General features: G+C 47.8%; 1 protein-coding gene across 14 annotated transcripts in view; it reads left to right on the top strand.

Moving 5' to 3' along the window:
• Nucleotides 1–14,964, top strand: part of NAV2 (neuron navigator 2) — a 702,045-nt gene that overhangs the window by 482,580 nt on the left and 204,501 nt on the right. For 12 of the 14 annotated variants that reach the window (XR_004424298.1, XR_004424299.1, XM_033118993.1 and 9 more), the window contains exons 5-6: nucleotides 7,405–7,666; nucleotides 11,763–11,831. Coding sequence is in view for 12 of the 14 variants with exons in the window: in XM_033118993.1 (XP_032974884.1) it covers nucleotides 7,405–7,666; nucleotides 11,763–11,831 (331 nt within the window). In the remaining 2 variants the exon portion in view is untranslated. The remainder of the gene's footprint in view (nucleotides 1–7,404; nucleotides 7,667–11,762; nucleotides 11,832–14,964) is intronic. The other 2 variants (XM_033118998.1, XM_033118996.1) reach the window with 1 other exon arrangement.

The following is a 14,964-nucleotide window of genomic DNA, read 5'->3' as shown; positions in this document are numbered from 1 at the left end:
GGCATGCCATGTATATATAAGTGGAAGAAATCAAAAAAGATTGAGAACTCTGTCTTAGGAATTGTTGTACAGCCCTTGAGGGTATGTAATGCACAGACACTCGTCCGCCATTCCCCAGCCGCTTCTCCGTGGGATGTGGGCCTGTGAGTCTCTGAGCAGAGAGGAGCATACTTGTAACGAGTGTATCAATCGTTGTGGATTTTTGGTATTTCAGTAACTGCCCCTAACTGTGTTATGTTGACCCCTCCATTTTTCCGCTGGGTCAGGATTCAATGGTGGCCAGAATCGGTAACTTTTGAGTCACACTCATTATTAGAACAGTTCTGTGCTTCAGTTTTGTGACTCAGTCTTGTTCATTTTTCAACTTCAGTCTCAAACTCCACTCAAAGCTCTCTTCCCCTAGGCCCCCCAAGTGCAGGTGCCTTTGGAAGGTTCTGGGGTGGATGAGGACATGATGACGTGACTTCCTTTCCCTCCCCTTGTTCCTGTGCCTGAACCTCCAGGACTGGAGCAGCACAGAGGAAGCAGAGTGTGGCTGACAGTGAAGTTGCTGTCCCCCTCTTGGATAATTGCCACTGTCCCAGGTGGGAGTCTCTGCATGCTCTGCTGACCAGGGACTCACTCCCATGCCGCTCCCAGGGCCTTGGTAGTTAGTCTTCTGTGAGAGCCGACCTGTTCTTCCAGCTCACTCCCAGCTGGGAGCATTCATGTCCCATCTCCCGGGTTCCGGCCCTACACTCAGGTGATCCTGGTAAGATATAGCCCTCGGTCTCATGATTCCCCGTTTATCCCCCACAGAACCCGCCGGAACGTGTGGGCTCCATCTTCCACTTGCAGTCGGTAGAACAGGCCTCTTGTCACCTGGAAGTCCCCCCCCCACCCCCCCATACAATCTGTCTTCAGCTCTTTTCCTCTCAGATGGCCAAGAGGCCAACTCTCTGCTAAGCAGGCGTCCATCTGGGGCTGGGATATCAGGACCCCTACTTGGAGTGATTCTCCGAGAGCCTCCTGGTCTTTGACTGTGAGGAGTGCAGGGATGCCACCTTTCTCCTTGGTGAGGGAGGAGATACCCTATCTCTGTGGTCATCAAACATGATCCCCTTCCCCCACCCTCTATGACACTCTCTCATCTACATCTTGTATTGATTTTTGGGGGGAAGTGAGGCATGATGATGGCGTTTTGTGGTAAGACTGATTTTGAACTCGTGCCCTCTTACGGGATGACTGGACCCAACCTTGGTCCACTCCTTGAACTTATAAAGCAAGGACACGTAGAGCCTTTTATCCTCAAATGGGCCTCATTCACAATTTCATGATTACTTGAGATGCTGGTAACTTATAGGAATGGAAGCCACTTATTGAGAACTCACCATGTGTGAGTCATGGAGCTAAGTGCCATGCACATTTTATATTTATTTATTCCTCCCAGAAACCTTATGAGATCAGTATTCGCATTATCCCCATAATACAGATGAGGAAACTAAGGCCAAAAGAGATTAAGTTACACATGGGGAAAAGGAGTTCCACGAGGTCAGTAGTGGGTACTCAGATTTGCTGATTCAAAGGCCTGGTGTTTTCTACTACTCACTGCTACCCACACTGCTAACCACCTGTATAAGTACTAGAAAAGCATTATAGTGTTTAAAGAAATAATGTAGTCTTAATGCTTTTTGTTTTCCTTTTGAAGATGATTGAGTGCCCTGAGGCTCCTCCTCTGATGAAAAAAAATAAATAAAACATCAGGGGTTGGAAAGCCCCACAGGTATATCTCCACCCTTTCCCAGTGACTAAAGCTGGTTTCGAACCCAGGAGGGTGTATGCACCTGTCCTTGAAGCATTTCAGCAGCGCAGGTCCTGCCCCAACCTGTCTGTTAGAGAGCCACAGAGAGCCTTTGTTCCCAGGCACAGGCAGCAGGTGCCTGTGGGCAGAAGCTGCAGACCCAGGTGAATCCTGTGGAGATGCTGCTGGTTTGGGTCACAGTCCCTGGACTGAACCTCTTTACCCGCTCAGTGTTTTCGAAGGCTGGACCCATCCGTTTGCTCGGGAGACTTGCCAGAGTCCTGTGAGCTTGGATATCACCCTGCCCTGGGTGATTTTCAAGATCCCTTCAACCCCTCCCCGACACACATGCCACCTGTTATGACCATCTGTAATCCTGTCCCTGTGAGGAAGGATGACCTTTATCCCTGGGAGTTTCGAGAACACCTGGGGTTTGTGCCACCTGGCCCTGAGCCCATCTCCCTGTATTAGAGAAATAGAGGTCCAGGGGAAAGGCAGGTGTATCCTATTTAGTTCACCAACTGTTCGCAGGGCACGTCCTATATGCCAGGCATAGTGCTAGGCCCTGGGGTGCACAGAGAGTCAAGTCAGTCATACAAAGCTCGCCTTAATTCTAACTGAGAGTTGTGCTCATGGTACAGGATCCAGTGCTTCCCAAAGAAAAACAGCAGTCAGCTGTCCAGCAGTCCGCTTTGCAGCAGTCCGCAGTCAGGGGGGCTTCACAGAGGCGGTGATGTTTCCCTTGGGTTTTACAGGATGCATAGGCATTCATCAGAGAAAAGGAAGGTGAAAGGAAATCTAGACATATGAGTAAAATGGGGCCTAGGTAGTATGGTGGGAGCAAAGGACTAGCTCTTTGTCAGCCTTGCAGATTGGAGAAACAGAGGCAGGAAGATCCTTCCAGGTGCCTCCGGCAAGGAGTGTATGCTTCCAAGGGAAATCGGTTGCTGACTTGATGAGCTCAGACTTGGGTTTGCTGCTCTGATGTCCAGCGACTGAGATGCTGAGCTTGTTTCACCTTTCATCCTGAGCCAGAACGCAGGAGGTCTTTCTGGACATTTAGGGTAAAAACAGCATGTGCATCATTTCCTACCCATGTCACCTGAGTTTGGCCATGTATGGGGGACCATTTCTGTCTCTCACCAGAAGGGACCCTGTAGGCTCTGCTCTCAGCCCCTCAGCCACTTCCCCTGTGGGTAGAATCTTTGACAAGCTTGGTGAGCAGTCCACAGAAGTGTTGCAGGAGTGGGGTGGGAAGTTATGTGGTGAATGTAGGTTCGTGTAGACGGCCCATCTTGAGGAATTATGCCCCAGAATCCGTAGTCCTGACTCAGCTGAGCGAGCCACGGTGGCTGAAAGCGATTGAATAGGAATCCTGCACCTGTGCTGTCTGAGGCAGCCTTCCCTTTAGCTCCAAAGCTCTTCTTCCCTGCAGAGCAGGTTCTTTGTATTAGATTATCCCAGGGCTCGTGCCTTTGGAAACCAGGCCTGAGGTTTCTCTTAAATAACATTGAAAGAAAATAATTCTCCTACTTATGCTACCCTTTGTGCCTAATATACCCTGTGGCATCTGTGCAGATTAGTACCAGCCAATGGGAACAAAGAGCGCAGTCAGAACCCAAAGACGTTAAGAATGCAGGCAGTACTGAATTCTACTGGAAACTGGATATGCAGTTTGTTCTTCAGTTTACATGAGGGCACCCACAGGAAGAGAAAGCAGAGCAGGGTTCCCCTGTTGGTTGAGACACCAGCCAGCCAGTGTCTCCTTGGACAAGTCAGTTCACTCTAGGTCAACCTTTTTTTCCTTCTCTAGACATCAGGAGGATAAGGACAGTTGATCAGATACAAAATGATACTTTTTCCAAAGCCTTGGGAAATGTCATGAGGGAAACATTTTTGTGAGTTGGCAAAAATAACATTTTGTTTTTAGACTGCCCATGGAGCCTGCTTACCAGGCCTCATGAAACGACATTCAGAAACAGGGACAGAACATTCTAGCTGTTTTGGAGCCTGTCTGTTGTAGAGCACCCGTATCATAACCTGGGTGGCTTTCAGGAGCATTCACCCCTCTTGAGGTTTGTGTTCTGAAAAAAAGAAAAACAGTCCAAATGTTCACCATCTGGTGAGTGGATAAACAAAACGTGGTACATCCATAAAATGGGGTGATAGTCAGCAGTGTAAAGAAAGAAACGAATGATAAACGCTCTGACATGAGCATGAACATATCGTGGCAAATGAAAGATGCTAGATGCACTAGCCTATGTACCGTGTGACTCCATGCATATGCAACGTCCAGAATAGGCAAATCTGTAGAACAGAAAACAGATTAGAGGTTGCCTGGGGAAGGTTTTGGGGATTGACTGTGAGTGAGCATGACGACTCTTTCTAACTCCACTGAAATCATTGTACACTTAATCTTATGGATGAGAATTATACCTCAAGAAAGCTGTTTAAAAAAAAAACAATACAAAACAGGAGATCACCCGTGAGTTTTCTCTGATGTGAGACTATCCATGATTCCTTTCCTTCTTGACACTTGGGACTGGCATACGGGACAGCTTTACCAGGCTTCCCTTCAGGGAAGAACCCTGTGGTGAGTTCTGAGGAGGCCGTGGGGAGAGGGACGATATTTTCCGAACCCAAAAGGGGAAGAACCGAGTCAGGCCATGTCCTAAGGGCTTCACACTCATTTTCTCATTTAATCTCCCCTTAATTCTCATAACCACTCTGTGGGAAAGGTACAGCATGCCACTGCCCATTTTAAAGACAAAACAGAGCTGGTGAGTCTTATGAATACGCAAAGTCTAGAAGGAAGGGACTGTGGAGATTCAAACTGATTTTGGCTCCGAAAATCACTGATCTTTATCATAAAAGATGTTGCCTCCAGAGGCAGTGTGTTTATAGGAACACTGTGCTCTTTGACCAATAAAAAGCTGTTTTAGGGAATAATGCAACAAACTGTTATGAACAAAATAAGAGTTAACGACCACAGCAGGTAGAGTGTGACAAAGCTGCCTCCTGCTCTACCTTGAGTTGGGCTGGTAGGTTATGAGAGTGGTGACATGGACATGCCACCTTTTTGCAGGGACAACCTCTGAGCCCCTGGGAAATGCTGATTTGTCGGTTCCTCCCTTCTTTGATTTTCTCTCATGGCTTAAACAAATGTATTATGGGATGTTTGACACATTCCACAACAACAGAACACTTGTAGAAGAATGAAGAATACTTAGATGACCACCAGCTAGCTTAATAAAACATCATCTGGTGTGCTTTTCACCACACAGGATGAGTACACAAGAAAGCCAAGTTCCACAGTGTTAGGAGACCAGGCTTTGAGCTAGAAAAACCTAGACTCAGATCCCAGCGCCAGCATTTACTACCTTAGGAGGTCATAAAACCTTTCTGAGCCTCTGCTTCCCCTTAAGAGAGGGATAATAATACTCACCAGGTTGTAGGGATTGCATGAGATCGTGCATGTGAAGAGCTTAGAAATTAGTAGTAGCTCCCGTTATTATAAATAAGGTGTATATAACCTGACATTTATAAAAAGCACTAAAATCTTACATAGATTTCATCTGTCTCCATGATTAGCTCTACTTTCTCCTTTCAGTGAACTCATTTCGGGGAAATTACCTGTCTTCCCAAGTTCCTTAATAGGTCCTAACGTGCATGCCAGCTCTTGATGGTCTCATCTTGATTCTGTCCCTAACTCCTGTCGCTGTCCAGCCGGGTGACCACGGGTGTGTCACTTCACCCTCCGTTTTTGGCATGAGTAAAATGAGCCCACTGAATCATTCTGTCCGAGCCGCATATTCTGTGCCCCGATGCACTTGTAAGGACTTTTGGAAGCAGAAGCAGAACCAGCCACCAGTGTGTGCTTCCTTTTTGACTTCCCGAGGACAGAGAAGGAAGCAGAGTGGAAGGGTTAAAGCTGACCGATCCAAAGAAACGGAGTGGGGTGGGGGGAGTTGGCCACCTCCTTGGAACCTTCTCTGCTCCCTGCATTGAATACAGTGGTTTATAAGCATCCTGATTTGTCCAGGTCAGTCCTGGCTTACACCTGTCATTCAGGTGTAATTAGAAGCCCCCACCCCCCACCTCCCTTCACTTTCAAATGTATTGTGGTTTCATGATAAATTATAAGGTCACCATAGTAAAGCCCTTCATTTTTAGGACATGAAGCTGGAGCTATATGGGACCTCATACAGGATTCTGGGGCTACAGTTGCATAGTAACCAAGACCAGTGACAGACTGTTTGCATTGTGCTTTCACATACGTGCTCTCGTTTGATCTGCAAAACAACCGCGTGTGATGAGGCAAGCTGTGTCAATATTGCCATTGAGGCGCAGAGAGAGTAAGTGACGTGCCCAGGATCCAGCAGCTAATAAGTGATAGACTCAGACTGGAACTCAAGGCTTAGGGTTTACAAAAGCTGTGCTCCTGTCAGTTTTGTTCCACAGTCAGAACCTGCTAGCTCCCAAAGTAGAGAGTGAAGGCTGGATTCTAGCAGTGTGTATTGTCAGTTTCTTCAGAGCTTGGAGAAGGCCGTGCTCCAACAGGAAGTAATTCAGCTCTGCCTAATCAGCGGCTTACACCCAGGGCACTGGCAGGCTTGCAGGGAATGAGGCCTGTGCTTGAAAGGACCCAATTCATACCTGCTGCCCCTCCACTGGTTGGTGGAGGAAACTCTTGTTTCTTTACCAGCAGCATCTTCCCTAGCCTGAGGCTAACCTGCATTACCTCCCTCTGGGAGGCTTCCCTTCCTCTGAACCCCTCCCTCTGCTCACGGTCTAAGCAAAGCAGAGGGATCTTCAGCAGCAGGTGTTTAAAAGAACTGCATACATGAAGGGACTGCCCAAGGAGAAACATCCTTGCATGTACAGCCTCTGCCTGGGAAAAAATACCTTCTTCCATCTCTGCAGCTCTATGCATGCCTTGAAGAAAATGCATTTCAACATCTGAAAAATTCCATCTGGAACAAAAATGTTCTTATCCCCACTGTGCTCGAATTTCTTTTAGTATAGGAGAAGTTTTGCCTGAATTCTTTACGGAAGCAAGTCCCATAGCCTATCCCCACACCCATCCCAAATTAAAATGATTTAGTCAGCGAACAAGAGAGACACAAAGCCTTGTATTTGAGGTAAGGGTGATGCGGTGCAGCAGTGCAAGGATTGTGGGCTGGGACAGCGGCCACTTGGCCCACTGTGCGTTGCTTGAAGCATAGAACACGCACTTGGCAGAGCCCCGTGAGGGCCACTGCGCTTCCCCAGCGCTGGGAACCTCCGCTGTCCCCGGATCATTAGCTCTGCCCTTAGAGCAAGCACAGTCTTGCTCTGACTCTTACTTTTTTGGTCGTGTCTTTACTGAGAATTTCTTTCTGGCACTCGTCAGACATCCAGTTGCAACTTGCCTCATGTATCTACTCTAATCCCAGTGGGGAGAAGAAGCTAATTTCTTGGTGGTGTAGGCCTGACTTTAATTGACTGTGATACCAATTACATAAGTGTTCGGGAAATCTGTCATATCCTGGAGGAATTCAACGCCTGCGAGGGCCGCAACAGCCCATTGAACTGGAGCAAGAAAGGACTCCTCCTCTAACCAGACTCTCTTTGCTGTCTTGCAGAAATCAGGAATGGAAACCTCAAGGCCATTCTAGGTCTCTTCTTCAGCCTCTCCCGCTACAAGCAGCAGCAGCAGCAGCCCCAGAAGCAACACCTCTCCTCACCGCTGTCGCCTGCCGTGTCCCAGGTGGCCGGGGTCCCTTTCCAGTGCCAGGCTGGCACTGCTCTGCAACAGGTGCCAGCCACTCCCCAAGCCCCGTGCCAGCCTCACCAGCCAGCACCACCACATCAGCAGTCAAAAGCACAAGCTGAAATGCAGTCCAGGTGGGGGCTCCTCGCCAACTGATAATAATTCTGTTTTGTCAGGGGCCCTCCTCCACACGGGCCAAGTTCTAGCCTCTGCTGACGGGATTTCTCACGCACAGTGTCACAGTGTTGAGAACTGCTGGTGGTTAGTGAGGCAGGAGCATGACCTTGAAACCCCGGCCTCCGCCTGTGCGTGGTGGTGATGTGTACTTTTATGTCAGAGTCCCCAACAGCCAAAGCTAATTAGCCGCTTCTGCCTTAAGCCTGGCCTACTACACACACTCTCGTAAGCAGTCAACAGCCCCTAAAACAGACTCCAAATACCATTTGCATGTCTGCCTACAAGCTTGGGTGTTCCGTGTTGTATGTGGGAGTAATTTTACTTACTGGAGGCAAGCTGTCCTCCAGCAGATAGCTCTGCTTTGCCAGAAGAGAAATGTCAAGAAGAACAAAGTGAGATGGCAAGTGGTCGTGAGCCACCTTCCCTGAGAGCGCTGGCATTCCCTGATGGGAGCAGTTACCATTAAGTGTGACTGGGTTTTGGTGGCCTTAGCGTGATGGTGGCTGTGTCAGCTGTGGTCCTTCAATTGGCAGGATTAGGTCCTGGATTTTGTTGTTGTTCCCGGGGGTCTGATGCTTGCCAGTGGAACTCACCATCGAATGACGTACAAGCAGAGCACCAATCGTTACCGTCTGCTGTTAGAGTGGGAATAGTTGAACTCCTAAACAATTCTGCAAAAGGTCACCTTGTAAAACCTGGGTTTTCATAGCAGAAGAAAAAGGAAGGGGTTAGAAACTAGAACGTTTTTGACTCATCGTCAGGTTCTGGAGAAAAGTCCCCAATAATTATTGTTTTTTTAAGCTGTAACCCTTTAGCTATCAAACCTCCATGTCACTAATCAAATAGATTCTCGATTTAATTTATTACGTGCTACAGAGTAATGGCCTTCCCTTTCCAGTGCACCAAAGCACCTGCGTTCATAGTCATAGGGCTGTCCACTCACCTCCACACCCTTCGAGCCCATTGGAGTTGGGCAGAGCACAAAGCAGTTCAAACAAAGCAGGTGCTTTCTAGATGTTACCGTTTTTCTTTCCCATGAGAAGTGCTGTTTCCCAATTGCGATGCTGTTAAAACCAGCAGAGGTGGATGTGATGTAAATCAGATCCTTTAATGAATTATCTAATTGTATCAAGTTCACATTATGGAAATGTGTGGGCTGGCAGAGATGCCCGGACTAGCAATGAGGAATAGATAACCAGGCAGCCGGCCTCTGCGCTCTTGCCCTGAAATACCACCCAAGTGGGAGCTGTGCTCTGATCAGAGGTCTCTGACGGACCTGAATGATGGAGTGATCAGGACATCATTTCGCACACGGGTTCTGCAGACTGTTTATTCCCCAGATGGTAACTGGCCAGGGGAAGGGTGAGCAGAAATCAGGGGGCGGGAGGAGTTGGGAGATAATCAGGGTTAAGTTGTTATAACTGTTATTGAAGTTCATCTCAGATCCTTGAATCTGCCGATACACATTCATGTATTTAGTTCGTATTTGAATGCCCTTAGCGTGCCAGGCACTTGGGGGGCAAGGGTGAATGAGATAGCCAGGGTACCTACTTTGTACGTTCTACTGGAGGCCAGAGAACTATCAGACAGTGGTGTTCTAAGAGGACGGGGTTCAGAGGGATTGGGTCGGGAACTTAGGTGGGGTTGATAGGAAGGTCTCCCTCGGACTTGACCCTGCAGTGGAAATATGAATGACAAGGAGTGAGGCGTACAGAGCTCAGCTGGGGAATACAGCGGGCAGGGCAGCGGGAGCAGCTGCTACAAAGGCCCTGTGCTCGGAGCTGGGCAGGTGAGAGGAGCAGAAAGGAGGCGAGTGTGGCTGGAGCTGAGTGGGTGAGGGGAGGAGGCAAGTGAACAGGTGACCTGTAAGCAGAGAGGGCTGCCACCATTTACATGGAGGACAGTGTGACTGGGGGCCCTGGAGTCGTGCAGTGCTGTGGCCCAGAGACCATGTCACAGAGTGCTGGCGAAGCTGGGTAGAGAGTTTGTATTTCATTGTAAAAGTGGCCGGAAGCCATTGGACAGTCTTGAGCAGGAGAGAAACTTGATTTGATTTACAGTTTAAAAAAACAGAAATCACCTTTGCTTCTTTCTGGAGAGCAAGGATGTGGAGGAACAAGAAGAGAGGGAAGGGTCCCAGTTAAGAGGCTTCCGTGGTCCTCTGGAGGATGGTGGCTGGGATGGGGTGGAGCAGGTATGGAGATGGACTAACTCAGGGCATTCTGGAGGATGAGCTCACAGGACTGCAGGTAGGTGGACTACCTGGAGTGAGGGAGAGGAGTCACAGATGAAGCGTAGATTTCTGGTGTGAGCAGTTAGGTCAGTGGTGGTTTTTATTGATTTCAGGGTGCCAGGGAGAAGCACACATGTGCACTGTGGATCTTCAGAAGCGGGGCCTAGAAAGCACTCCTCAAACTCGGCCCCAGAGCTCTTCTCATTTGATACAGCACCTCACTGCATAGGCTTCCAAGGCACATGTGTGGAGAAACACTGGGCGGCTGTTACTGAGCTATGCCCGCCCCAGGCATTGATTTCCATGATGGGTGTTTGTTTTCTTACAAGAACCCGATGTTCCAATCAGGACAGCCATCTCCCAGTAAGAAGAAACACCCTACTATTAATACATACTTTATGGAAAGAAGAGCCAAACTCACTTAAGCCAGCTTTTTATATTCCTTTGTTCCAGAGTGTTCCTGCCCTCGTGGCCCCTGGCCCTGCAATGTGGTGGCACAGACTGGCCTTTGGAGTGGCTCTGTGTCCTCACTCATCCTTTATCTCACTCAGATTGGGCTACTTCCGCAGGTGACTGGCTTCATCCATGACATACTGACCCCTTCTCATTTTACTTCCCAGAAGATATATCTTATTTTCAAGTCCTAGGGCTCCGATAGCCCTTGCTAGTACGCTGGCTATACATTGAAGAATAGTCGAGTTGCCTCACTGGCTCAGTTCCATTGTAGTACTGTCCCCAGATTCTGACTTTGATAACCCAAGTCCCAAGGGTAATGGTTTTGACCCTTGGTCACCAATGTCAAATGCCAGGTTTGTTTTGGTTCTCTGTTAGAACTCTGCCAGATAGGAACATGCCTAAATACTGTACCTCTTGGGATAGCAAATGCTAAAACTTGGCAACTTTCCCGTGGTGTTTATGAATACAGGAGTAATGGAAGCTGGCCAAGGACACTTGAGACATTGGCGTGAAGGAAGCAGAGCAACTCTCCCGAGGTGGCCAAGTGGAGACTCACTTCTCCCTCTCTCTTTACTTCAGCCCTTCTCATGAATTTACATGAGGGCTGAGAACTTGATTCACATTGCCTCACAATTCCTCATGAAACTCCTCCCCAGTCTAGCGTCCAGGAGAGGAGCATCAGCCCCAAGACTTCTTCCCTCTCCATCTGTGTCTACCTTACATACTCGTATTATCAATAGTCAGCAGTTTAAGAAAAAAACAATTGTTTTTCCTTCATTCTCTTCTGCCTATTCCCTCACTTCCTAAGTCTAGAGACACCGACATTGTATTTCTCATCTCAGATCCTTTTTTGAACATGGTAGAGGATGTATGGCTTCAAGGAGATAAATATTTTCACCTTTCATAAGGTGGTAAATAAGTTTAACTTGCAAACATCTATACCCTTTGTTTTGGTCAACTTTATGGCACATTCAGGGTGTTCATATGCAAAGAACCCTGGTAGGATGTGGACTGAAAGCATCTAAATACTTTAGAAAGGTGCAAACTTGTCGGAGACCCCTTGTTCAGATCTAAGTATGGGAAGAAGGCTTTATCGTGACTGGTAGCAGAAAAGATATTTGGTGTTTAAAAGGAAACCACAAAAGTTTTTAGGTCACCTGGACAGCACTTTCTTCACATTGGAAATTTATCATCTCAGAAAAGTTAGACCTACAAAGAAAGCTGCATGTTGTGGGAAAAGGGGGCAGAGGGAAAACTGGGAGCATGTTCATTGTCATAAGACTCCTGTGATTTATTTGTGTGTCTGATGTATCTTTTCTCTCCCCTCACTCATCTCTCCCACTTTTTTCTTTCCTATAATACAGTGCATCATCCAAGGACTCATCTCAAAGCAAAATCATCCGCTTCACTCTGGGTCAGAAAAAGATCTCTAGGTTAGACTTTATCTGTGTCCTGCAAAGCATGGTTTCAACCCAACCCTTTGTTCCTTTGCTCTGGCTGCATTTCCTTTTGGTCCCTCTCCCCATTTCATGTTTGCAGTTTGAGAAAACCAAACATGCTTTGGCCAGTGAACAGTGTTAGAGATTTAAGAGTGAACATGGGGATGTTGAAGGCGGAGAGGGGTGTGTGTGTGTGTGTAAAAGCGGGAGACGGAGAGGGGGACGGGCAGAGTGTAAGTAAGTGAGGCTGAGGTGCACATGTTTCTGCATTTCATTGACTTCGCCTTTGATCGCTTCGTTATCAGAATCCATTCTGATTTAGGGCGAGGGGAGTGCCTATGTAGTTTTTGCAGTGGCTTTATGATGAGTTTGGCCCCCTGCCCTTTCTACCCTGATCCCACCTCACCTGCATCTCATTTATATGTGTTGTGCTTTTTGTTGTTAAAATTACTAATGTGGGATTGGTTTTCTCTTGCGTTACAAAGACCTGAAGCATGAATCCAATTGGTCGGAGGAGACAAAGCAATAAGGCAGCTGTCTCGTTTTTCCTGGACGCTCTGTGTACCGTGGTGAGACCACCTCAGTTTCCTGAGATAAAAATTAGGTTTGCTCACTAAATAGTTCTCTTAACTCCAAGTTTGGCGTCCACTGCATCCTGTGAGGACCCATTCCAGGCTAGGATAAATGCCCGTTACATCGTTGTATCTGCTGTTATTTAAATGGTACCAACAGCTAACATTCCTCGAATGCTTATGACGCACCAGTTTGAATGCGTTATCTTATTTAATCTGCACATCCGTCTTTTTGTTGTAGGTCATATTAGTATCCCCATTTTATAGGTGAGGAAACTAAAATTCAGGAAGTTTGGTAAGTTACGCAAGGTCACACAGCAAGTGGAAAAACCAGGATTTGAGCCCGGGCGATCAAACCCCACTACCCTCACTTTACTGACTTTGTACACTTCTGCCCTTCTCCTTGTTGAATTCTGGTATTTATGTGGTTGTTGAGGCTGCTGTTTAAATCTTATATTTCAGCCATTACTCCTGGCCTTTTGCTGCACATTGCAGTTGTCGCACCCTAACAGAAAGACAATCTCCTCCTCATTATGACTACTGTTTACTTTTCCTTGAATTCTCACTTAAAGGTAAAGAGATACCCACACTTCATTTCCACCTGTATTCATGTAACAAATACACACTGGATGTCTGCTGGCTGCCCCTACTCTGTTAGGCTCTAGGTGCCTTTTCTAAAAAGAGTTTACTTTTCTAAAAAGCTTGCACATGGGGAGCTCCAACTCAGGCTCTGCCTGGCAGGGGGATGGGGGCGGGGGCAGAAGCCCCAACACAATTGCTTTTCTGTAGAACAAGTCAGCATATTACCCACACTTGGTTCTGGGGCTCAGGAGGGAGTCTGCATTCTTCAGTGCTTCTCATAGCCATGTATCTCAGTCAGTTCAGGCTGCTGTAACAAACAAACCACCATGGACTAGGTGACGTAACAGAAATTTATTTTGCATCATTCTGGAAGCTGGGAAATCTGAGCTCAGGGTGCCAGCACAGTCAGGTTCTGATGAGGTCCGTCTTCCAGATGGCTGTCTTCTCGCTGTGTCCTCATGTGGTAGAGAGCAGAGATAGAGGAAGCACGCTCTGTCCGTTTCTCTTATAAGGCGCTCATACCATCAGGAGGGCTCCACCCTCAGACCTGATTACCTCCCGAAGACCCCAGCTCCAGACACCAGCACACTGGGGACTAGGGTTACAACATCTGAGTTGGGTGGGGCAGGGTACAAACATGCAGCCCATAGCGCCATGCTAGTGACTGCTTTCCCCAGCAGAAAACATGAGGCTCACGTCAGAACAGACACCCGCTGCCCTGGCAAGTTGGGTTCCCTTTTTTATGGGTGTTATGCAAATATCCATACCTAGGAAAGGGAGGGAGAGGATAGGTGAGCACAGAGATAACATGAACTGTTGTTTGCACAACGTGCCTAGTTGTGGGAGACAAAACAAGAACTCGCTGGGAAGATACCTAATTGGGAGCAAGCAGATGCCCATCCTGTGCTTGATTTGTTATCAGTCCCAGATGATGGAAGGAGGCAGTTGTCAGGGCGCAATGGGAAGAGAAGAAGAAGTGAAGGATGAGGGCTTGTCTGCCCCTGCCCGAGGATCTGCTGGGCAGAGCTTTCAAGTTGACCTAAAGCAAGCTCTGGCTTTCCTTCAGGGCCATGTCCCTCACCTAGAGTTTCTTTTGGGTGCATTTGGTCCCTGATGACACCAATACAGGGATGTCCTTTGTTTCCTTATTTGCCGAATACCCCTCCCTGTCTTCACTTAGCCCCACATCCCTACCCCCGGCCTGGAGCACAGTCCACATGAGCCCTTGAGCTGGTCAGGCTCCACTAAGTGGAGCAGTAAGTTTGGTTGCCAAAAGAAATAGCCATGTTCCTTCTGGCCAGTAGGACACCTCTCCTGGGACTCTGGAAATAGGTCACTTCTTCAAGTGCAAACACTGATTGAACGAACACCTGTCAGAGCCAAACACCTTGATGGGCACCAGGGACACTGAGCAGGGTGGAAAGCCTCCCCCTTGAATCTGGATGCAGAGAAGGGACTTAGGGAGGGAGCTGGTAGCGGGATGAAGGATTCCCATGAATCTCTGCCTTTGACCACGATTGTTGTTCTCTGTATCCCTGATGAGCCCCACACATTTAGGTTCATTTCACCTGCAGGAGGCAGAGAAGCATAGCGGCTGAGAATGCAGCTTTGCAGTTAAACCTAGTGAAAACCCATCTTTACCCCTTACTGTTACCTGGGCAAATTATTTAATCTCTGTGAGCCTGTGTCTCCTTATTGGTGAAATGGAGTAGTCCTGTCTCACAGTGCTATGTGGATTAAATAAAGTCGTGTCCAATCCTTTAATACCTGACATGTAATCAGTATACAAGAACTAGCAGATGTTGGTGTTTGGGGTTGATCTAGGCCAGGTAAGGCCACCAGGCCACTTCTTGCAAGAGTTGATCTTTACATGGACCATCTTGTAGGGAGGAATCAGTGAGGCTGGTAGTTTGGCCCTCCAGGCAGATGCCATGGAGATGAGAGATTTAGCATCTAGTCATCTTGTCTAGCAA

Source organism: Rhinolophus ferrumequinum, chromosome 11 (genome assembly GCF_004115265.2).
Source record: "Rhinolophus ferrumequinum isolate MPI-CBG mRhiFer1 chromosome 11, mRhiFer1_v1.p, whole genome shotgun sequence".
NCBI classification, from domain to species: Eukaryota; Metazoa; Chordata; class Mammalia; order Chiroptera; family Rhinolophidae; genus Rhinolophus; species Rhinolophus ferrumequinum.
This window is presented reverse-complemented; position numbering and strand designations above follow the sequence as displayed.